This window comes from Chinchilla lanigera, unplaced genomic scaffold (assembly GCF_000276665.1).
Source record: "Chinchilla lanigera isolate Chin_1 unplaced genomic scaffold, ChiLan1.0 scaffold00081, whole genome shotgun sequence".
Lineage (NCBI taxonomy): Eukaryota > Metazoa > Chordata > Mammalia > Rodentia > Chinchillidae > Chinchilla > Chinchilla lanigera.
In genome coordinates this window covers 386784-410483 of record NW_004955482.1, presented here as the reverse complement: position 1 = coordinate 410483, position 23700 = coordinate 386784, and the positions used below count along the sequence as shown (strand labels likewise).

The window sequence follows — 23700 nt, the reverse complement described above, 5'->3', positions numbered from 1 at the left end:
GCAAGTTCCAGCCCAGCCTGGGCAACTGGGAGACTTAGTAGGACTATATAAAAATAAAAAATAATAAAAAGGGTCTAGAAAATAAAGGACAATAAAAAGGCCCTCGGTTCAATCCCCAGCACTTAAAAAAAAAAAAAAGTGTGCCTTTTCTCTTGTTCCATCAGAGTCTCTTGGGTACAACTAGTGAGTCAGGTCCCAGGAACCTTGGGACAGTAAGGCACTACTGCCCGAGCCAGGCCTACGACTCTGGCTCCAACAGTCGACAGCTGTGCAGACTGGTCACGCCGGGGCCACTACACTTCCAGGACAGTCTGCACACAGCATTTTCGAGAGCCTTCTTACTCGCGACAGGTACTGCCTGAGTGTCCCAAACTCCAGTGCCATGTCTGACGCTGAGCAGCCCAGGACACGCGCACCAGATAGCAAGAGCCACCCTTCCCCAGCCTGTGTGGCTTGGCCTTGGTGAGTGCTCTGTCCCAGGGACCCCCACCTTTCCACAGGGAGACCTGGCGCTTCAGGGGCCCTCTACGCTAAGACCTCCCACCCAGCCCACCTGCTGGTGATGTATTCCACATAGGCAATTGCGTCCTCTATCCGACGCTTCTTCGTACAGAGGATGATGCGATTGAAGTTGGCGTAGATGACTGAGGAGCCCAGGCGTTTGAACTCAGCAATGAGCCTGTGATGAAGTTCACAATCAATGCAGGAGGCACCAGGGTCAACACACCAGAGGGCTCCAGCACCCATGGAACAAGCATCCTGCTACACTCAGAAGAGGAGCCGTACGGACAGTAGAGCTGTTCTTCCTTCCTCTATAAGACAAGGTCTCACTGTGTTGCCAGGATGGCCCTGAACTTCCTACTGCCCATCTCCTGAGTAGCAAGCACTATAGGACGGTGCCATCCCACCCAGGACAAGCAGGGATTTCTGCATGGCAAGAAAATACCACACCTGTGACCCCAGCACTGTGGAAAACAGAAAACGTCTGTGATCCCAGCACTCAGGAGGTCAAGACTAGAGTATCACTGTGAGTTCGAGGCCACCCTGGGCTACAAAGTGAGTTCAAGGCCACCCTGGACTACATAGCAAGATCCTGTCTCAAAAAAACAAAAACAAAGAAAAAAAGACAAGACCACACACAAAGGCAGAAGACAATCACAAACTGGGTGGAGGTGGAGGCGGGGGCGGAGGGGGGCTGCAAAGTCTTGTGGCAGAAAAATGGCTACTTTTTATAAAGAGAGAACTCATTTTTTTCTTTTTTCTGAGAGAGTGACTAAGTTTTGCAGGCTGTCCTTGAACTTCCCATGTTCCTCCTTAGTAGTGAGGGTAACAGTCACATGTCACTGTGCCTGGCTTTATGTGACAAGAAAAACCAGCAAAGCTACAGAAAAATGGGCAAAGGACATGAAGAAAAGGTTTGACTTCATTCATAAGGACTCTCAAGGAGGACGGTGCTGGACAGCACTGTCTCCCAGGAGGTTGGCCCTCGTACTCAGCATTGGGTGAAGCAGGAGGTGGGAAAGTGTATTTGTCACAGCCTCCATGGGGGCTTTGGCCATGCTGACCAAGTTGGCACTGATCCAGGAGTTGTAGCTAGCAGAGCTGCAAAGTGCTACTTCTAAAGATATCAGTCCATGGCCTGGCACAAAACTCACTCATTCACTGTTTCTAACAGCCCCAGGTAAGACAGCCTAAATGGTCATGGCCCGGCCCAGGCAGGCACTCACTGGAGAAAGAGCTTCTTCATCATGTTGTGCAGTGTGCGGTGCAGCGCAGGGTCATGGAGCAGAGAGCAGGGCGACCGGAGCCACCGGTAGAAGTGCATCACCTGGTTGTCGGCATAGACATTGTGGTACTGCATGATCTCCTTCACCCAGCCCACCACCATGCTCTTCAGGATCCTGCAGAGAGGCACAGTGGGACTCAACCTCTACACCCACACACACCCACACAGAGCCACACCGCTGGCTCACCCTTCCCAGGGTGGGAACCTGCACTTGCTTCCTGCTGTCACCTGCTGGCTTTGTACTTCCCTGCCCTGGGGCCACAGTGTCTGGGAGGACACAAAGGGGAGGCTCAGGCAGCATAAACTGGACACACTGAAGACCCCAGGCACCCGCTAATGAGGCAGTCAGCACATCCAGCCCTTGGCCCCCTGGAGGTTCAAAGCACACCTCACCCTGAGTTTCACTGGGGTCACAACACTGCACAAGGAACCTACAGTGGCTGTGCAGTGCAGCCTCCCTGGACTCATGCCTGCGTTCTCTAGCATGGTCCCTGCACCAGGGCACTCCCACTTGCCTCTCAGGACTCTGCTCTACCCTACCTGCCTGTCATTCTCATTCCAAGGATGCCTTTCCTCCTCTCTTGCAGCAGAGACAGGGCAAGGGCAAGGCACTCGTTCTGGAACCCCAGACCTGAACACTAACCCTCACTCTGAGTTGCACCATGAAACTCCACGACCTGGGTTCTTCTGACTTGTTTCTTCCTCTAAGACGACAGACGGTTGCACCATGCCTTGGGCTGCTATGACAACTGAGGCACTGCATGAGTGGCAGTGTGCTAGCGCACAGGAAGTGCTCTGCAAGGTGCCCCCTTCCCTGGCCACAATGCTCCACAGCCCATGCTGACCCCTCAATTTGCTTGGTGGAGGACTGAGGACTCCTGCAGATATATATACACCCGTCATACTGGAAAGCAATGGCCTCCGACCATAGCAAGGTCAGAAGACAGTGCTTGGACAGGTGGTCAGCAACCAGGCAGGACACGGCACAGGGCCATGGGGACACTGACTACAGCACGAAACTGGCATCATGCTGATCAGGGACACTGCCTCAGGCCTCTGCTTTCCGAAGTCCCACCCCAGGGCAGCACGGGCATAGAGGCTGTACCTGAAGGTACTGGAGCAGAGGGCCACCTCATCATAGCTGGCCGGGGCACTGGCCTGGTTGCCGGTAACCATGTCCTCCAGGGAGGCCTGCTGGATCACATCGAAGCTGATGCCCAAACTGCTGGCACCTTCCATGTCATTGACGTGGTGGGACTGGAGGATGGTGTTGACTGCCAGATTCTGAATGTCCAGCTCCACACACACTGCAGAAGACACTGCTTGTCCATGGCCCCAGCCAGCTCCAGCACCACCTCCTGGTGCCCAGTCACACCCTCAAGAGCCCCAGGACAGTCTGCTTCCCAGTGAAGGCAGGCAGGTGCTTTTTCTGATCAGCACCTGACCTCAAACCCACGGGGCACTCAGTAGCTGGGCCTTTGACCAGGATGCTCTCCTCTATGGCCTCAACCTTTTTTTTCTTTTTTTGAGTTACGGAGGATTGAACCAAGATCTTCTCACTGAGCCACATCCCAGGCTCCTTTTTATTTTTTATTGTGACAGGGTCTTGCTAAGTGGCTAAGTTGCCCAGGCTGGGCTTGAAATTGTGACCCTTCTGTTTCTGCCCCCCAGTGCTAAGATTATAGGTCTCCACCACACCTGGTGGCCTTGGCTCTTGAGCCTTGTGTCTGAGCACTGAGTATGGCTGCCAGATGTCATCAAATGGCACAAACCCTCGCCTGGCCCCACACCCCACTCACCTGTGGAGTAACAACCAGAACAGTTGATCTCCACTGTGGCTCGGTCATCAAATTCCATGACAAGGCGGTTGTCATCAGCCTCCTTCCCACCCAGGTCAGGCCGTGCCGTAGGGGACAGCCAGAGTAAGTGGTTGTGTCGCTGAAGGTGACGGGCAAAGAAGAGGTCGGAGCCAAAGGTGGAGATGTCCTCAGGCAGGTTCCCAATGGGAATGTGGAAGTACCTGTGAGAGGCACAGTCAGGATTCCCTGCTGCGACAATGGGTGTGGCCAGGCCAGACACCCAGGCACCTGCCTGGACTCACCTGCTCATCTCAAAGGCCTGCGACAGGCATGTGTCCAGGTTGAGGTAGTGCCGAATCATGCGGCGGGCTCCATGGCGCTGCCAGTCCAGGACACCATAGTTGATCTTGTCGGCCACACGCATGGGCACCAGTGGAAACTCCTCCAGGATGGGAATCTCACTGGCCAGCCTGCGCAGCTCCCAGGTGGACTGGACAGCAATGAGGGTGGGGCCCCGGCGCTCTTCCTGGGGTAGGCAGAAGGGAGAAAGAGCTGGCAGACCAAGCCTTGGGGCAGAAGCCCCCAAAGCAGGATGTCACACTCCCTAACCTTGTAGGCGAGCAGAAAGCGCTGGATGGCCCTGCAGATGGTCTTCACGTCAGTTTCGGCACGAACCTCAAAAGTATGTTTGGGGGGTGGCAGGAGCTCGGCGCCTACCTTCTCCAGCAGGAGGCTGTGCTCAGCAGAGTACAGGGTGCCCAGGTTGGGCATCTGATTGCTGCGTACCTGGACAAGGCCAGCAGGTTAGCCCCCTTGCTTACGATTCTGGGGCAGCAGGAGCACCCTCCTCCCCATGTCCTGCCCGACCCGGCCAGGGGCTCACAGTGTCCAACACAAACACTGATGCTCTGCGCTGAGAGGGGATAAAGATGCCAAAGAGTGCCTTGTGGCCCTGTGAGTGGTGGTACAGGTAGACATGGCGGATGCTCCCTGCAGAAGGAAGCAGGCCTGTCAGCAAGACGTGCAGGAGCAGACTGAGCATGGGGGTAGCTAGCACAGGCCATACCTGGTTCCAGGTAGTTGAACTGGGCCAAGGAGCGCATCTCCAGGTGCTCCAGGGCAAAGGTGTCAGCTTCCCAGCCTGAAAGGTGCCGTGCCAGCTGTTTGTTGACCACACACACACAGCCCAGCTGTACAAGGGCCCGGAACAACAAGGGGACCTGGAAGAGTGGCAGAGAGACAGCAGGACTGACTGCTCACCCCTCACTCACCTTAGGGCCAGTCCTGGCCTGGCCACCTCTGTAGGCATGCAGCTGAGACCTACTTTCCCATGGGGCAGAGCCCTCCATGCCCCCAGGGGTCTTTTCCCCTGCTGGTTCAGCTGTGTAACTGGAGTTACCTGTGTCTCATATACACCCTCAATGTCTGGTGCAGACAGCTCCGTGTTGATCTCGTTGATATGCTCTTGGTACATGTCCTCTGGCACTGAATACTCATAGAGATTGTAGACCAGGTTGGAGCGTGGAAGGACCCGATTCACCTGGGGGCAGTAGGGCAGGGACCCTGTCATGGCCATGTGATGTACCATTTAGACTCCTGACTTTTGGTGCTCACAAGTTAGTCCCCTTTCCTGAAGATTACAACTAAAAAATCCACATAATCTTAAAATGCAACTGCATCCTCTGAAAATGTCAACAGTAGTCTGATTCCCAGCCTATTTTCCTCTTATTTCCCTTTAATTTAGCCAGAGGATGCAGGCAGAAAAGAAACCATGTTTTCCTGGCCAGAGGACTAGAAAGGGGTTGCTGGGGCAACCAGAGAAGATGAGTGTGTGGGGGGAGGGGCCTGAAGAGCAAGAGTGTTGCCAATGGTGCCCTAATTCTGTGCATGAGCCACACAAGTCCCTGGCTGCACACAGGCAGACCCAAAGGACCTAAACAGGAAGCTTTACACAAAGGAAAGAAAGGATGGGAGGTCTGGAGTTAAAATGGGTTGGCTGCCTCAATGTTGGCTAAAGGATTTTTTTTTTAAAATGTCTTTAAGTCTCACAATATCAAGTGCAAAATGTCCGGGATGCAGTAAAGTTTCTTGGCATTAACAACAACCAGAGAAATATGAGTATTTCTCAAGGGGAAAGACAGCTGTCAGGTACTAACCCTAGGATGATCCAGATATGGCCATTAGGAAAAACTACAGCAGCTGTACCTGTATGCCACCCAGCGAGCAACGACACCTGACATGAATGGGAAGACGGGTTCTCAGCAGACAAATGGAATGATAAAGAAGAGCTAATGGAAATTTTACTACTGAAAAAAGAAAGCATCTGAAGTAAAGTTTCCCTATGAGTTAAACAGTAGAATAAAAATAACAAAGAATTAGCTGGGCATGGTAATGCATGCCTGTAATCCCAGCACTAGGGAGGCTGAGGCAAAAGGATTCCAAGTTCAAGGCCAACCTCAGATACCTAGGGGGTTTAAGGCCAGCCTGAACTACATAGCAAGACCCTGTGTCCAAAAAAAAAAAAAAAGAAAGAAAGAAAGAAAGAAAAGAAAAGAGAATAAAAAACAGCAAGAAAAATAGTTAATTACTTAAACTACAAAACCAGAAAATTGTCAGTAAACCTGAAGACAACTCCTGAAAACAAGTTAATAGAAGTTATCCAATCTGGGGCGGGGGGAAAAAGAGAAAGATTTTTACAATGAGTAATAACAACTCCAATATCTTTCCTGCTAAATACACAGAGGAGCTGTGGGGCTTGGAAGAGGTGGCCAGGGGCCAGAGCTCACAGGGGATTCAGAGGCAATGAGTTCCCTCATCTCCTCTCTGGGTGAACCCCAGGGGTAATCCTCACTCAGGAGGAGCCAGACTCGGATGGAGGAGTACAGGAATTTAAGAAATACTTCATAGAGGTGAATTATACCTGAGGCACCTCCACAAGTACGAAGAGCTGTGTCATGCCTGCTTTAACTGGGACCAGCCCACCTGTCCTTCAGTGTGAGCCGCAGCAGCAGCTGGCCATGTGCACACACGGAGCACCATGACACGGGGCTGAAAAAAACATCGTACCTTCTGCACGCCTCAACGGTTCACCTAGGCAGTGCTTGGTATGTGCTTCACAGCACCCAACCGAGAAATGCACACAGGACCACCTCATAAACCAGCTATGTGTGGGCCAATTAACAGGCTGGGTTAATGGGGGAGCTCCAACCGAGACACCACCTAAGAGCCTACAAGGAGGAGCTACAAGGCGACACTCCTCATATGTGTTCAGCTAAGCAGAGGCATCTCAGCAAGAGGGACTGCCTGCTTTGTGGCCTTGTGCACCTGCAACATCCAGAGCAGGCTAACCTGCAGACACAGCAGGCCAGTGGTCCTGGGGCTGAGGGAGGAGTGAGGGATATGAGGCTTCTTTTCAGGGTGATGACAATGTCTTAAAATTGACCATAGCTCTAGATACACCATTCTGTGAATTCACTGAAACCCACTGAATTGAGTCCTTTAAGTAGATGGATTGTATGGTACACAGATTTATAGCTCAATAAAGCTGTTAACAATAGCACCTGTGGAAACAGAGTTTGAAACCTCTCATAAACGTCTAGACATCCCCTGCCTCACAAGAGATGCACCTGCTCAACATGATGGGGAGGACAGCACAGATGGGGACCATCACCCAGTGCATCAGGACAATGACAGCAGCTGCTCTCACCTGAGTATCTGCTCTGGCCCAGCTCTGTGTTTAGCACTCAAACGTCATCTCGAGTAGTTCTCACAACATCCCAAGGAGGTATTTGGGGAACTGCACTGAGCCCAGACAGCTCACTAGGTACTGGTGTCCAAAGCCCACGTTCCTGGTCAATGGTTTTCCCCTCTTTTTTGTGGTGCTGGGGGTGAAACCCAAGGCCTCACATGTGCTAGGCGAATGTGCTACCAATGAGCTGTACCTCAGCCCCTCACCAGCTCTATGTGGCTCCTAACCTGTGGCAGCACCTCAGAGGTGACCCAGGGACCAGCAATGCTCGCAGCCTCCCTACCTTGCGACAGGAAACCCCCTCCTCTGCTCTGGGCACCCGCTGGTTCACGAAGAACACGCGCGAGATGCTCAGCTTGATGCAGTGCAAGTCACTGCCGATGACAGCCCACAGCCGAAACAGGCCAGTCTGGCCAGTCTCACTGATCTGAAGGAAAGCAGAACATAGCACGTCACAGAACATACCACCACCCATGAGTGGGCCACCTCCCAGGAGCCTCCAGCCCTACCCTGGCACAGGTTCCAAGGGCCCTGTAACGGGCAGAGAGCTAAAGGCCTGCACTATCCTCCATTCCAGACCTCAAGCAGCTGCTGCCCTCGAGGTGTCCTCACACCTAAATCAAGGTGCACACCTGTACAATCTGCCACGGAAGGTCCAGAACACTGCGGGCTGTTCTCCTCAGGAAGCTTCCGAGCCCTGTGGCAGGCCCGTCTCTGATGGCCCCATGCCTCAGTGCACCCTCTGTCAACTCCAGACGTTGCCTCTTCCTGCGGGCCAGGCGCTGTCGGGCCTGCAGCTGCCATTTCTTCTTATGAAACTGGAGCCATACCAGCCACTCTTCCTGGGACAGACAGGAGCAACCAGAGGGCATGTGGTGAGGCAGCAGTGTCCCTCTGTGATGGCTCACTTTCTATGCCTCAGCAGCCTCCAAGTGCTCTTTAAAAACCAGGCATCTTCACAACCTCTTCCCAGGACAAGGCCTTGCCTTGGAGTCCCCGCACCATGCAGCAGAGCCCCCAGAGAGTGAAGCAAGCAGCCACCACGACTTTTGCCCCTGCAGCCTCTCACCTGGCTGGTTCCCAGGGCAGGAGGCTGCCCCAGGATCTCTTGCCAGGGCACAGTCAGCATGAGGTCCTGAGACTCCTCCTGGCTCTCCCAAAGAACTCGCTTCCTCTTAGTGGCAACAGGGACTGTGGGGTGTGGTGGCTTTGTGAAGCCAAAGTCCTCTATGTCAGGAGCACCAGGCCTCGGGCTGCCTTCAGGGGCCTGGGCCATCACAATCTGAAAAGATCCAACCAACCAAGCTTTAAAACTCAGAACCCTGTACCCATAACCTACCTTAATCTAACACAAGCAAATTGCCTAACGTCGGATGCTGATTTACAGAAGAACTTTTAATAGAAAAACAGGAAGCTTCAGAAAATATTACCACTCACTACCACCAATAACTGTTTGTACACTGCCATGATTGCTGTAGAATGTTCCTCTTTTATAAGAAATAGAATATAAGCCGGGTGTGATGGTGCACACCTGTAATCCCAGCACTCGGGAGGCTGAGGCAGGAGGATTGTTGTGAGTTCGAGTCCAGCCAGGGCTACAAAGTGAGCTCAAAGCCAGCCTGAACTGCATAGCAAGACCCTGTCTCAAAAAAGCCAAAAAAAAAAAAAAGAAATAGAATATAGTGGTACCTTGGTTCACAAACTTAATTCATTCCATGATTCTAGAAAGATTCGTTTGTGTTCATGAAGGGAAGATGGTCATGGTCATGTTCAGCACCAGATGCAGAGTTCACAAACAAAAACAAAATTTTGCTAAGTGCTTTTGTTTGTGAACCAAGGTACCACGGTATTAAAACAGCTGAACCCTCCCACCCTCCCTCCTCTACCCTGCTCTCAGGACCAGCCTCATTTTGCACATTTTTATATTTTTCCTATGTGACCACAAACAACACACACTACAACTGGTTTCATTTTATATAAGTATAGTGAGACCTTGATACTGTCATTAATTGGTCCCGGGAGGCGCAACGAATACCCAAATGCCAAGTACCAAAGGGCTTTGCCTGGACTGGGTAGTCAGTCTTGAGGCAATTGACACTGACAAGTTCCAGTGCACGTGTCAAGTACCAAACACATGATGAATACTGCGACAAAAATTTTGTGTCAAAATCCATCGAGTACCAAATTCATCAAGTCACAAAGCAGTCGAGTGCTAAGGAACAGCACACATCATACTAATACCCAGGGATTGCTCAGCTGTATCTAACTGCTATAGAACATTCCTCGTACAAACAGCAGCCACCGTCCATCACTTTCTAGATGGAGAGCTGCTTGTCTCCACTCTCCAAAGCTGCAGACCATAGCTCTGTGCCCATCTCTGCACACTGCTTTCGCTCCCTCCCCCAAGTTCTAACACCTGATGTCGCCCTCTCGTTCTCTGATGTGACCAAACACTGCACACTGCACCCAGCTAACTAGCAGTGAGGTCCAGCACCTTGCACAGCGAATGCACAGTGGCCCGGCCTCCTTGTGTTCATGCCTGACCTGCTTTTCCCCAATTTTTATTGCCCTATGTTTGCTGTACATGATTCTATCCCTCATGGGGACTTGACTCATGTACACAACACATCTCAATTCTTGTTTCCATCCCCACTTCGATCTCTTGGTCCCCTTTCTTTCTGCAAAAGATACATCTCCCTGATCAACAGTGCTTGCTCAGAGGGTGCCAGCTGCCATACCACAAGCCGTCCCATGCACAGCACCTCAGCGCTGCAACTGAAAATGGCCTCTGACTACCACGAGAGGGACAGCAAAGCAGCCTTTCCCAGCTGAGTGTTCAGGAGAGGCCATGGTCCCAGCTAACACCCTGATGAGAGCCTGTGAGGCCCTAATCGAGGACCCAGGTGTGCTGTGTCTGGATGTCTGACCTTCAGAGTGTGGTCTGCAACACGTGTGCACTGAAGTTGTTATGCTTTGGGGTCACTTGCTGTACAGCAATAGACTACCTGTATATACTTGTGGACTATTTCTACTTCTGTACATTTCAAGTATCTTCTTGAAATTATAAATTGGTGACTTTTATGCTTCTTTTGTTTTTTGAGACAGGGTCTCAATAGGTAGTTCTGGTCTTGACGTGCAGAGATCCTTCTGCCATAGCCTTCTGAATAGTTGGGATTACAGGCATGCACCACCACATAGGGCTGGTTCCTTACCTTTTGTATTAATAACTCACATTATCTGCAAATAATGAGTTTCATGTTTCCTTTTCAATTTTTAAGACTTAATTTGTAGCCAGGTGTGGTGGTGCACGTCTGTAATCTCAGCTACTTGGGAGGCCGACAGAGGAGGATCACAAGTTTGAGGCCAGCTTAGACAACTTAATAAGACTGTCTCACCAAAAAAAAAACCAACCCCCAAAACAAAAATGAAACCAAACAAAAACAACAAAACTCCAAAAAGAGGATATAACTCAGTTCTTCTGGGTTCAACCTCCCATGTCACACAAACAGAAAACAAAACCCTCTTCCAAAGCTCCTTAATCCTTGTTTTATGTGGTGAGAACCTCCAAACACTTGAGAAAAATGGCAGACAGCAAGCACTCTTCGCCCCTTACCGCAATGCTCTATTTTCTGCCATAGTGTTGTGAGAAGTGCTCTCAGACTAAAAACACATCATCTCTTTTGATTCTGATTATTTGAAGTTTTATCCTGAACACACGTTCATCAAATGTCTCTGCATCTGAGATGCTCCTATGAGCCTTCTCCCTTAATGAAGAATCAAATTAATACTTCTCCCAAGAATAAGTAAATCAACAGATTACTAAAGTTTGCCAGTCCTGTCATCATTCCAACTTGGTCAGAATGTTATTGTTCCTCTAATGTACAGAACTTAGGGGTTAGTATTCTTCCATCTACTGCTGGATCAAGTGAAAATGGCCTAAAACTTCCTTTCATATACTGTCAGCAATTTTGTTATCAACCTGACAAGCTCTACCAAGGTTACCAAATGAGCTACTGTATCTTTTCTTCTTCTTTATTCTCTAATTACTGAGTGTCAGAGTCTATTTGTTTGCTAAGTCTAACTAGTTACTAAATCTACTTAAATCTATCATTTCAACCCTACTAATTTTTATTAATTTCTGGTCACTCAATGTATCAGTTTCAAGGAGTTAGGTTAAACTCTCCTAGACTGACTGAATGTCAGTTTTACATTTATTAAATCTGAAGCTACACCGTTAGAATTATGCATGCCCAGTGAATAATTTCCAGCATTAATCAATAATCACTCCTATGCCTGGTAATTTTTTTGGCTTAAAGATTATTTTGTCTGGCACTGATATAGCCACATCTATTGTCTTTTCATGAACATTTACTTGCTCTGTCCCTCTCATTTTCTCTCTTTCTTTCTCTCTCCATATATATGTATACATGTATTTATCGTGTATCTTCATCCTTTTACTGTGCCCTTTTTAGGTACAGCTCTTATAAGTAAGAGATGGTTAACTCTTTAAAAGACAATCTGAGACTTTTGTAGATCAGGTGTATTTCTATACTGGTTGGTTTATGGCTCACTTTTAAAATATTTTTTAACACTTGAAAATCTCTTTGCTCTTCTGATTTTAACTCTCCCTTTCATTGTACAAATCGATTTTCATCTATATTGAGAAAACCGAGGCAACAGGTACAGTGATTCACTCCAAGTCAGAGTCTAATTGTATACTTCAATATAGCATATAAGATAATGCTTTAAGATGGGTGTGGTTGTGCATACCAGTGATCCCAGCACTCTGGGAAGCAGAGGCAGGAGGATTCCAGGTTCAAGCCTAGGCTAAGCAACTTAGTTTGGCAAGACCCTGTCCTAAAATAAAAAAGTGCTGAGGATGTAGCTCAACGCTAAGCCCCTGAGTTCAGTTTCCACACACACAGATAATTCTTTACCTTCACTTAAATTTGCAATTTGTTTTCTATTATACAAGAGTAAATGAAGGGCACTGAAATACCGAAGCGTACATTTTTAGGGCAGCATCACAACATTACAACAGCAGCCTGAGGATCTGGGTACCCTATGTTCTTGGCCTAGCTGGTTACCTGTCTCTTGCCCTCAAGGACAAAAAGCTCACTGATCTTCTTCTGCTTGTAAACATCACTCTTCTCCAGTAGCTTTTTGTGTAGCCAGTCCGGGTGTCTGACACGTGGCACTGGGTTCTTCACCTGCACAAAGACCACACCAATCAGGGAGGACCTCTGTCTACCTTTGCGGGTCCCAGCCTGCTAGGCCTGCCCACTGGCTCCTGCCTCACCTGCTGCAGAGCTGCGGGGATAGTGATGATCTTCTGGATGGCGCTCCCCAGGCGTTCTATGTAGTAGTCCCAGTCCAGAATCTGCATGTGCAGAACACACAGTGAGAAACAGTGATAGATATGCCACACCCAGCACTGTGCTAAATGCTGTCTCACTGAATCCTCTAGAAACTGCATGATGCCAGTTGCCCACAGACAGGAGGAAACCTGGCAGAGAGATTAATCACCTCCCGTAAGATCACAGCTTGCAGGGGGCTGGCCATGTCCCTAGCCCTCTGCCCAGGAAAATAGCCCAAAGGCCTCCCTGATACTCAGCATTTCCAGCTGTGCTGCCAGCATTCTGCTTCCTCACCATCATACCTCAAAACAGAGGAAGCTAGGGTGAAGACTCCAGACAAGACAGATGCCCCAGGTCAGGTATAATCTAACTATCTTTCTTCCTCAACTTCTAAGAGTAGAAACCACTGGCACTCACTGTCCGAATATCAAAGTCCTGAAGGGTCGAGCTCTTAAGCCATTTCCGGAGAAAGTGCTTCCTTACAGTAGGCTCTGCTTGGAAAATGGCAAGTGGGATGGCCCTGAGTGAGGAGAGAAGGGAAATTCACAGTGAAATCACAATTTTTACTAAATATGTAGAAATGATTTGTAACCCAGTCTGTAACTTACATTTTTAAAAATGTTATTTGGTACAATATCTAATATATGATGTTAACAATACCCAGTCACCAAGTAATTCTCCATTACACTGACAGACACCCCCAGCATGCCCACCAACACCCTTAAGTCCTTGCGTGCAAGGGAACATGCAGAAAGCTCATCATTGGGTGAAGCACACCACCTGGGCCAATTCTAGAAACAAGAAGCCAGTCGTCATGTCACCAGCAAAACAGCAACTCTCAGTAATACTGATCTCTTACTGAACAAGACACTTCTGTGGAATGTTATAAAGAAGCCCAGAGAGAGCACAGCAACACCATGCATTGAGCAGCTCTGTATGAGGAAATGGAGATGAGCAAGGTCACGCCCTGTGGTGGCATTTCTCAGTCCCATGTGTGCATTTATGCTGCTCCCGTTTGCATACGGCCATGAAGTAGGGCAGCTTCTGGGTTTTCTGTTTTAGTGGGTGACAGGCTCAGTGCTGACCTGAGCTTTCCAGTGCTGTTGCCTGCAGCTGAAGTTAAGGTTGTTCAGCTCCTGCACAGTATTTTCATCCCCAAACACACCGATTTACCCATTCATGCATGGTGGACATTTACACAATTCTCAATCTGGTGCCAAACATGTGCAATGTGCACACAAGGCCTCCAAAGCACAGCTCAGAGGTACCCTGTGGCCTCTAGTTCCATCCTGTCAGACTCCACTCCAAGTGACAGTGATGACCACTCTCCCAGCACCACGCAGAGTGAAAATCTACCTGCTCAACAAATACTGTTCTCAGCATCTACCTCCAGCCCTGCTGATGCTGGCAAAGCCACACCTGCAGGGTGCTGGAGTCTGCATGTGTCAGCGGTCAACTCCTCACTGTGAAGTGCCATTCCAATCCAGTATACACTTTTCCCTTGGGGTTGCTCTTCTCACTGGTTTATAGGAACTCTACTTCATGCTTTGTTTCAGGTTTCTTTTGTTATGACTGGGATTTTTGTTGTTGTTGGTTGGTTTTATTTTTGTTTTTCGTGACAGGGTCTTGCTATGTAGTCCAGGTTGGCCTCAGACTCAAGGCCATCCTCTAACCTCAGCCTCCCCAGTGCTGGGATTACAGGTATATGCCACCATGGGAATTTTTGACAGAAACACATGCTATTTTCTCTTCCCTATGTGTCTCCAGGTAGATGAGTGTCACCAATGTTATCAGGCCACCTGGCCCTCTGTGGATGTGCTCATGAGTGTCACCCACATGGCCTCATCTGTATGGTCATTCACATAGCTACAGGGGCTGCTAATGGGCTCCTTCCACACAGGCCCTCTTGTTCCAGATGGCCTCTGTTGCCCAGCTTGAAGTCTAAAACCCTTACCATGTTCCTTCAGTCACAGGCCACACAGACTCCAGAGGAGGGGCAGACTCACCTCTCCATGAGAGGATCTAGGTCACCTTAGGAAGCGTCAGAGACTCCAATGAGGCCTGAATGGCTTCTAGTTCTTCTGGAAGGGACCTATGTCCTCCTGTCACTACTGCTGGTTCTAATTCCCCAGGGTGGGAAATTCGACCACTACTACATCAAAATCAAGCCCTTTCTTTATTCTGCACACCACCCACAAAAGTCATGGCATCCCATCTCATGCCCCGTCCCTGCACAGCTCCAGCCACTGTTCCCTGCAGTGTTCTGGTGGGAGCAGAAGCTCCTGATCCAATAGAATCTTTTGCTATTGCCCTTAATGTGCTGCAAGAGCTAGAAGACACCTTCTCCTCACCAGCAGAGGGGACTGAAAGAGGTGACACTAGCATCAAAAGGTGCTGCTCAGATGCCAGAGCACTTTGTATGGCTTATCACAGGACCACTCCCACTGAGGCAGTAGCAGCATCACCTTGGGATGAGGGACCTGCACCCTAGTCCAACTGGAACCTGGCCTAGTGATGGCATGATCACTGGGCTCCAGAACACACACATCTACCCCCAGGATAGTGAGAGGCTGATCCTCGCAAGCTCATGTTCTCTGGGTTTGCCACGTCCTCTTCAGTGCCTACATGGACCCCAGTGAGGCATTCCTGGCACTGGATCCAGGGCCCAGAGCTCTGCCTTCTTCAATAAAACCATCCCACGTTCTTCCTCAGGCATTCCCCCTTCTGGGGTGAGCCAGCATCTTGCTCTCCAAACCCTTACCTCTCAGTGACAGGTGAGCCCTCAGGCTTGCGCGAGATGATGTAGCGGCAGCTCAGCCCTGCATCCTTGACCATCTGATCTCCCAGGAACTCGGCCAGGCGCTTTGCTGTGCTGATGGATGTGGACTTTTGCTCCCCATAGTCTTCTAACTTCCGAGACATGGAACGGTTCTCAGAGATCAGCTCAAATAACTCAGAATCGGGCATGTTAGCTGCCTGGAAGAAGAAGCAATGACTAAAACCCAGGCTCAGATGCTGAGGTGCCAGAGCCTAAGCTCACCTGGGACTCTGCTCCTGCAGGACCACACAAAGCTCTAGCTGGAGAAGCCAAGGGTGGGAGCTCATATTATATGACTACATGAAGAAGGCACACCAAGCCTCAGCCTTAGATCATTACACTGTGTGTAAACTGTAAGCACAGGAGCAATGAGCACCGAGGCTGCAGAGAGGGCAGGCACTGCCATGCCAAGGATGGCAAGGTGATATCTGTCGTGCAGGAAGAGGAAGGTGGTGCAAGAGGAGCCAGAGGAAGTAGACTAGCCGTAGGGGAGCCCTGGAACCCACGGGGTCTGTGGGTCCTCCACATGCTTCCTGCCTGCCTCCTCCAGCTCCTGCCCCACCCACGGGCAAGCTGTGTCACTCTGGGCTCATGTTCATGTATGGTCAGCTGTCTACAGAGCAAGAAGATACCCTGAGCAACGCAAGCCCACAAAGAAAAGCAAGCCAGGAAAATGTTCCAAAATATTCTGGCATTCCTTTTACCCCCAAAGCCTATGATAGAAGATAGCACAAGAGAGGGAAAGGGTGTGTGTATCCCAAGTCCCCACACCACGAACTGTGACAGCAGAACTCTGGGACTACATGCCAGTGCATGGCAGTGGGCCATGGCAGCAGACAGAGACATGCGGGCTGATGGGTATATGCGAGACAGCAGCACAGGAAGAACAAGATGTACTGAGCAAGGGTATCTGTCACCATCATCTCTTTCTTTTTCTTTTTTTTTGTGGCACTGGGGATAAGTTATAAAAGTTATGTGTGCAGCCAGGTATAAAGATGAGTGCCTGTAATTCTAGCTACGCAGGATTCTAAGGCAGAAAGATCACAGTTTTGAGTCTAGCCTAGGCAACTTAGCAAGACTCTGTCTCAAAATAAATACAATGGGCTGGGAGTGTAGCTCAGTGTTAGAGTGCTTGCCTAGCATGCACAAGTCCCTGGGTTCAGAACCTAGTACCACCCCAACACACACACAAACTAGGTAAGCATTTATTGTTTGCAAAAATTTAAAAATCATAGTTGATGTGATCTCTGATAATTTTTCTGGTGATTCCTTTTCTCATCATGTTATTTTAAGAAACATTTTCTTCATGTTATTTTAAGAAACATTTATTTTCTTTAAGAAACATTTTCTGGGATCCCATCTGTCTCTTGCCCTCCAAGAGCACTGGACATACACGTCTTTCCTACAGGAGGCTCCATCCCTCAGAACCAGGTGAGTGGTGGCCTTACCTTGCTGTACAACACATCCAGCCAGTAGTCGGCCACCTTTGCTACAGAGCCATACACCTCCTCCAGCGTGCTGCCTTTGAGGAAGGCCTCAAACACAGAGGACTGGAAGATTTTAATCAGCTGCAGCTCCCCTCGGCGTTTGACTTCAAAGCCCTTCAACTCAGCCAGGGAGCCATCTTCATTGAACACCGCATATCTGTGGGAAGGTGGCACCACGGGGACTCAGAGCCCAGTAGAGCTGGTTGCCTAGTCTCGTGTCTGCCTTCTCATTTCCCGTCTAACCACCCATCACCCACCAGGCAGCAAACATCACTGCCCTCGGACTGATGATTCATAAGACCAAAATGATTGGAGGGCCTGCTGCCCACAGAACCAGAATGTATCAGGCATGTGGGTGTCCAGAGTGTCTTCCAAACTGGGTCAGTAAAATGAAACAAAAAAGGTCTGAAAATCCTGGTTCTGGGTGCCTCCTCCTGCTGGGCTGTTAGGTTTGATTCATGGCAATGACACCCTCTGCAAGACACAGGTTGTGTGATCCCTACCTCTTCTTCAGTTTCTTGCCTTCTTCCTTGGAGGCTGGAAGGATCATGGCAAGGTAGGGTCCATCAACCTCAAAAAAGATGCTATTCTCTGAGCGGGTGACATAGGTGAGTGAGGATGGCTCAGCCAGCTCCTGGTACTGATCATTGGTGAAGCCTTCCTGAAAAATGAGAGAGAAGGGGCAGCTTCGTTCACACAGGCTCACACTGGGAACCACCCAACAGCCCTTAGAACTGGGCTGCCTACTGGCAGAGTCTCCCCCACATCAGATACAACCCAGCAGGCAAGCACAGGCTGCATATTGTAAGAGTCCATGTGTACAACCTTCTGGGAAAAGCAAAAGTGCTGCACACAAAAAAAAAATCACACCAGGGGTAGCCAGGATTTTGGGTGGGGAGAGCAGCTCCAAATCACCCAACTTCAGGACCTGAGCAAGGCAAATACACATAATGCTGGGGTGTCACACACAACTAGAAAGCAGGAAAGTATTCCCAAACAAATGCACAAAATAGAAAGACACCAGAGGCCAATGGGGAACAAAGTGAACAATGTAATACATGAGGATAGAGCTATATTATAAACCAGATATAATAAATACTCACAATCCATGCAGATGCGAATAGAGGAGCCAATCAACATACAAGGGAATAATGGGAAAAAATGGTGACGACTCCTCTGCACACCTGTAATCCCAGTTACCTGGGAGACTAAGGCAGGAGGATCCCAAGATTGAGCCCAGCTTCGGTAACTTAGTAAGGCCCTGTCTCAAAAAAATAAGGCTTGGGGATGAAGCTCAGTGGTACAGCACTTTCCTGGCATGTGCAAGGCCCTAGGTTCAAGCCCCAGCACTGCAAAAAAGAAAGGAAAAAAAAGAGTAGAAGGGATGGAGAAACAGCAAACTGTCATGAACAAAACTAGAGACAGTGGCTGCAGGTGATCCACCATCACAGGGTCAAGTTAGGAGCAACTGAATGTTTGCAGAACTCAACGTATGTCCTCCATAGCACTGTGGCCCACATACGCCCATGTGCTCCGACTCCTTCCTCCAGGACAGAGGCTGGACCTCTGTCCATGCATGCAACCACTGGGCAGAGAACAGTGTGTGCAAGGGGCAACTGGAACCTCACGGAGGTCTGGCAGGTGCAGAAGGCACCTTCACCCACCAATCGGCAGGACACACAGGCTTGACAGGATACCATGGACACAGTGGGTGCTGACTCCAAGTAAACCTAAATAACCTCAGCCTTGTGACAGAAACAGTCAATAACGTCTGATCAAGGGCAGTTGACAACATGCCTGATGAGGAATGACCAAGGCACTGTCTCAGCTGGAGAAGACACAGAGGGAGGGCAGTGATATGTTAGTCACAACTGTGGATTCTTCATCCTGAAGACTGTACCATGGTTTGTGTGCACGTTCATGTTAGGGAAAGCAGGCTGAAGGATTCAGAAGTTCTCTGCACTATTGTAGTTTTTCACAAGTTTAAAATTATTTCAAAATAAAAGCAAAAAGTAGCTGCTACGCTGAAGGAGAAGGAACTTCTAGGTACAGCAGTCTGACCCAGGCCCTCAGGTGACAGGGAGACAATACGGATGACTGAGGGACAAGGCTGGGATTAGAAAGGTGGTGGAGGCTCTGCCCTGGACCAGGCTCACCCTTGCTAGCAGCCTAGACTCACCTTGACCATGATGTTCAACATGGCCCCAGGGTAGGAGATGGTCAGCTTGGGCTTCTTCAAGTTGGTTGTCTTAATGACGAAATTTTCTGGGAAGCTATTTGGCAGGACACACCATATTCCATCTGTGTCCAGTTCTAAGGGCCTCCTTCAGAGGAAGAGGAGTCAGGCCTCAGACACTGGACCATGGATTCATGCTCTCAAGCACCAAGTATGACATCCCTGGAGAACCCCACACTGGCTCCATCTTCCCAGCCCCTGCTCCTCCCGTGGCTGCTCTCCCAGCCACACTCACCCGATCTGCTCGATCAGCTCCCGTGCCTGGGTGATGATGTTGGCGCCCGTGAAGCAGACAATGCCAGCCATCTCCATGGAGTACCAGCGAGCCCTGGGAGGAGCAGTTGCAGCCTGTGGTGGGTGAGCTGATGCATAGCTCCCTCCACAGCGAATTGGGGATGGAAGGAGGGACACCCAGGAGGGACAATGGAATGGCTAAGATGCTTGGAGAGCACAGAGCTAAGGCAGACTCTGGTTCTGCACTGAAGCCCCACTTCAGGAAGTCACATGGCTCAGGAAAGCTGCCATGGCATCAGCTATCCACTGCAGCCTCAGCAGTGCCCTAACGCCACCCCCAGCCACCTCAGGTCCCTGCCTCCTAATTCTTTATACCTCAGCCCAAGGCCCACCCGCAACTCTGGCCTCAGTGAGAGGCAGATGCCTCTGCCTCCTTCCAGGCCACCTGACTCTCTGCTCCAGGCTTTGCCCTCCTCTCCCGGAGCCTCTCTACCCCCTGCCTACCCACTGCCTAGCACATTTAACATGGTTCTGTCTCACTAGAAATTGAAGACAAACACAACCCACCCTCAGACCAATCCCAGAGTCCTCCTTCCCCTCTCTCCAGAGCTGCAGCTAATGGTCCCTGCACCCTCCAGCTCCAACCCATAGAGGCCAGGCCTCACCTCAACCACCGACCCACCTTCCCTGAGGCCCTGACCAGTTCAGCCCAAGCAGCACAGCTCAGCCTCACCACCCTATCCTGCTTCCTACTCTCTTCTTGGGAACAGTTTCCACCCACCTTCAAACCCCTGTACATCAGCTGGCTCCATGCCCCATGCTGGTCACTCCTCTGACCACCCCTAATATGTATGCTATTGCTTAGCAACCATCCAGACCCTTCCCATACCCATCACTCAGTGATGCCACACTGAGTGACATCAACATACTGAAATGGATCAGATTGTACTTCCAGCCCTGAATGCTCAGACCAGGACGTCCAACAGCACACCTCTCTCTGGAAACCCAGCCCTCCAGCCTGTATGGCCCCCACTGTCCTTGGGCTCCCAGTCCCACCCAATACTCCCTGAGCTAGAAGCACCCCGTATGCCCACCCACACCAAGCCTGTGGGTGCCAGGACTCTGGACCTGCACCCCCACCCCCGCTTCCCCTGCACTTCCTATGGGCCATACCCCTTTCGCATGACATAGCCGTAGAAAGAATTGAGAATGCACTTGTGGGCCAGCTGCAGCGAATCATACAGGACCTCCATGTTCCTGCAGCGCTTCACCTCGGCCGCATCTCCCACCTCCACAGCTGCTGAGAGCTTCTTCTTCCACACCTGGAACCATATCAGTCTGAGCACTGCCAGGTTCTCCCCCTCACAACCTACAAGTCAACAGCCTGTTTCCAACATGTGATAGAAAACATGGAAAAGAAAGTGACAACACGGCTGGGGATATAGTTCAGTGGCATAAGCACCTGCCAGGCAAGTGCAAGTCCTGAGTTCGATTCCCAGAAAAAAAAAAAAAAAAAAAAAGGAAAGTGATAACAAAGAAAATACACTCTTGTCACCATCTAGCCACATCTCCTTTACTGTACTGCCCCTCTTCCCCCTCCACTTTCCTCACCCTCCCTCTCTACATGTGTGTGTGTGCCCATCTGTCTCTCCACAGATCCATTTGAAATCAGCAGCAGTGGGACCCCAGGCCTGCAGACATCCCCCACACTTTCAGGATGAGGATGGTCTCTGTAGCCATGATGCAGAGTTCACAAATTATGTGTAGCAGCCAAGAGTAGAAAGGTCCACCGATGGAGGAAGGGACACACAGGTGTAGCAAAGCCTTAATGGTTCAATCACACTGACAAGCACCATGCATGGAGGAACTGTGGAAACACCCATTATGCCAAGTGAAAAGGCCAATCACCAAGATTCCTCCTCTCTGAGGCACCTAGAGGGGCCGAACTGGAGCTGGGGAGAGTTTCATTCTGAGAAGATGAAGATTTTTGGAGAAGGTAGTGACCACTGCACAACAACATGAATATTCTTAAAACCACAGAACTGTACTGTTTTTGGGACAGGGTCTCACTGTACAGTCCAGGTTGCCCTTGAACTATGTTGTTTGAGTTGGCCCTGAACTCGCAGCAATCCTCCTGCCTCAGCCTCCCAAATGCTAGGATTACAGGCCTGTGCCACCATGTCTGCTGAACTATACCTTTAAAATATTAAATTTAATGTTACAAACACCTTGCCACTGAGAGAAAGTTGGTAAGAGCAGTGATACAGTGACATCAGTGCAGCACAGGATATGAGGGGACCCCAGCAGGGTCCTTTCCAGGCTGAGCAGTGGCAAGGCAAGTTTTGCAGAAGAAACCATTTGGTTAGACTTAACAAACTATTAGCTCCTGATGCAACAGAGTTGTCACATAGTTTCCTTGTTACCACCAGAAGCGCTCTAAATCAGAGGTTAGCAAGCCAAAAGGCTAGTTATTCCTGCATGTGAAGGCAGTTTGTCAGAACCACTCACTTCCCACAACTGTCAAGACTCGCGGGACACTGGGTTGCAGGAACTGGCCCACTGCAGTCTGCAGACCACTGCTCTCTATAATTGCTTCAGGAACAACTTCCAGGCTACTTCCCAGTCTCCAGCCAGGATGGATGTTGCCTACTGCCTTGTCCACCCACATTTACTGTCTGAGTCCCTGTGCCAGCTCAGAGGAGCCAAAACAACGTATGCCAGTGGGCAGCTGAATCGTCTAGACACAGCCGAGCACAGGCCCTCACTTCAGTCTTGCCAGGGCTGCCTCTCAGGCCCAGTCGGCCTCACCTTGTGCAGCCCCTTGAACTCATAGCGCCTGTCCCGGAAGGCGCGCACTGTGTCCACGTAGAAGGAATTCTCCCGCTGGCAGATGGTCGTGAGGCGTTCCTCCACCTTGGTGATGTGGATCTTCTTGTAGGCTTTGCGGCAGTAATCTAAGCACAGTTAAGTGATAAGGCAGCAATGAGAGACCTTCCCGGCAAGGAGGAGCAAGCTGTGATGCAGGGACAGAGGAGCCTGGTTTTCTAAATTAACACCAAGGAACAGAAAACCCCAGTAGGCTGCAAGTTCATCACAGCAAACGGTGTGACCCTGGGTGTGAGCAGATGAAGACACCAAGACCACAGAAAGTGGTTTCCAAGCACCTCAAGGGGAGAGGAGGGAAGACCCACAGGGAACTCGCGCTTCCACATGCCAGTGCCTGTGGGCAGGAAGGAGCTGCGGTCTGCAAAACCACCACCCAGGTGCACACCTGCCAGCCTCCGCTTCTCATATTTGGCCTGCTCCTCTCGGGACAGCTCGTGGAAGGCCCTTGGCGGCCCCTCTGGGAACAGCGGGGGGAACTTCTCTGATTCCAGTTGATGCTGGATCCGATGGTACTCACTGCGACTGGCTGGCACTGGGAAGGAAACCACGTGACAGGTTCAATCAGAGACACTGCCTGGGACCCCATCCCGCCTAGGCTCCTCTGTGCCCAACACTCACTGAACTCGCCCCTCCACTGCCAGGCCATCTTTCTCTGGCAGTTTGCCCCAGGTCTGTTGAAGTCACAGGCCGCACAGGTGGCCTCATCCACCATGGCAGAGGGCTGAGGAAAGGGACAGAAAGCAGAGGAGGGGAGTGAGACCCAGGAAGCAGCAGGGTCTGCAGACAACTCACTCTGCTGTGAAAAGAACAGCCGCACCTGCAGGCGATTCGTCAGGATGATGTTGGGGTACATGGCTCCCACGTCCAGGTGGTAGATAAGAGGACATTCAATTCGGTTAGGAACATCCTTCAAGGAGGTGAGCTTCGTCTTAATCTGCTCACACACCTGCAGAGAAAGGGGAAGGGACACTGGTGGCCTGGAAGACCTAGACCACTGGGCAGTTACCACAACAGTAACAAGGGCCCAGCGATGGCAGGGCAGCCACCATACCTCAAGACCTTGAAGAGCAAGCAGAGCCCACCCCTGCTTCTGGGCACTCACCTCTTGGAAGTTGGTGGCCTGCTCCACCGGCACCTTCTCTTCCTCCTCAATGGCATGGCGCATGGTCTTCTCAACCCGCTGCAGCAGGAAGTCAAAGGCAGCAGGATTCTAGGGCAAGTTGACGCAAGAGAACACAAGTCAGAAAGAAACCACATTTACACTGACCTGCCTCAGGTGAGATGTTGTAGCCAGGAGCCAAGGCAGAGCCTGGTGTGACCCACACAGAGGGCAGGTCGAGACAGAGAAC

General features: G+C 50.4%; 1 protein-coding gene across 4 annotated transcripts in view; it reads right to left on the bottom strand.

Annotated features, from left to right (window-relative positions):
- Positions 1 to 23700, bottom strand: part of Pole (polymerase (DNA directed), epsilon, catalytic subunit) — a 44534-nt gene that overhangs the window by 7517 nt on the left and 13317 nt on the right. For 3 of the 4 annotated variants that reach the window (XM_013503642.1, XM_013503643.1, XM_005402952.1), the window contains 26 exons: positions 23454 to 23561; positions 23169 to 23297; positions 22970 to 23072; positions 22737 to 22883; positions 22274 to 22419; positions 20639 to 20787; positions 19467 to 19559; positions 19175 to 19319; positions 17499 to 17656; positions 16957 to 17152; positions 15452 to 15666; positions 13108 to 13210; positions 12633 to 12713; positions 12421 to 12543; positions 8403 to 8615; positions 7966 to 8175; positions 7617 to 7760; positions 4985 to 5125; positions 4652 to 4805; positions 4469 to 4575; positions 4195 to 4371; positions 3888 to 4111; positions 3586 to 3806; positions 2892 to 3105; positions 1728 to 1901; positions 554 to 679 (listed from right to left, as the gene is read on the bottom strand). In XM_013503642.1, the coding sequence (XP_013359096.1) occupies positions 554 to 679; positions 1728 to 1901; positions 2892 to 3105; positions 3586 to 3806; positions 3888 to 4111; positions 4195 to 4371; positions 4469 to 4575; positions 4652 to 4805; positions 4985 to 5125; positions 7617 to 7760; positions 7966 to 8175; positions 8403 to 8615; positions 12421 to 12543; positions 12633 to 12713; positions 13108 to 13210; positions 15452 to 15666; positions 16957 to 17152; positions 17499 to 17656; positions 19175 to 19319; positions 19467 to 19559; positions 20639 to 20787; positions 22274 to 22419; positions 22737 to 22883; positions 22970 to 23072; positions 23169 to 23297; positions 23454 to 23561 (4001 nt within the window). The remainder of the gene's footprint in view (positions 1 to 553; positions 680 to 1727; positions 1902 to 2891; positions 3106 to 3585; positions 3807 to 3887; positions 4112 to 4194; positions 4372 to 4468; positions 4576 to 4651; positions 4806 to 4984; positions 5126 to 7616; positions 7761 to 7965; positions 8176 to 8402; positions 8616 to 12420; positions 12544 to 12632; positions 12714 to 13107; positions 13211 to 15451; positions 15667 to 16956; positions 17153 to 17498; positions 17657 to 19174; positions 19320 to 19466; positions 19560 to 20638; positions 20788 to 22273; positions 22420 to 22736; positions 22884 to 22969; positions 23073 to 23168; positions 23298 to 23453; positions 23562 to 23700) is intronic. The other variant, XM_005402950.2, reaches the window with a different exon arrangement.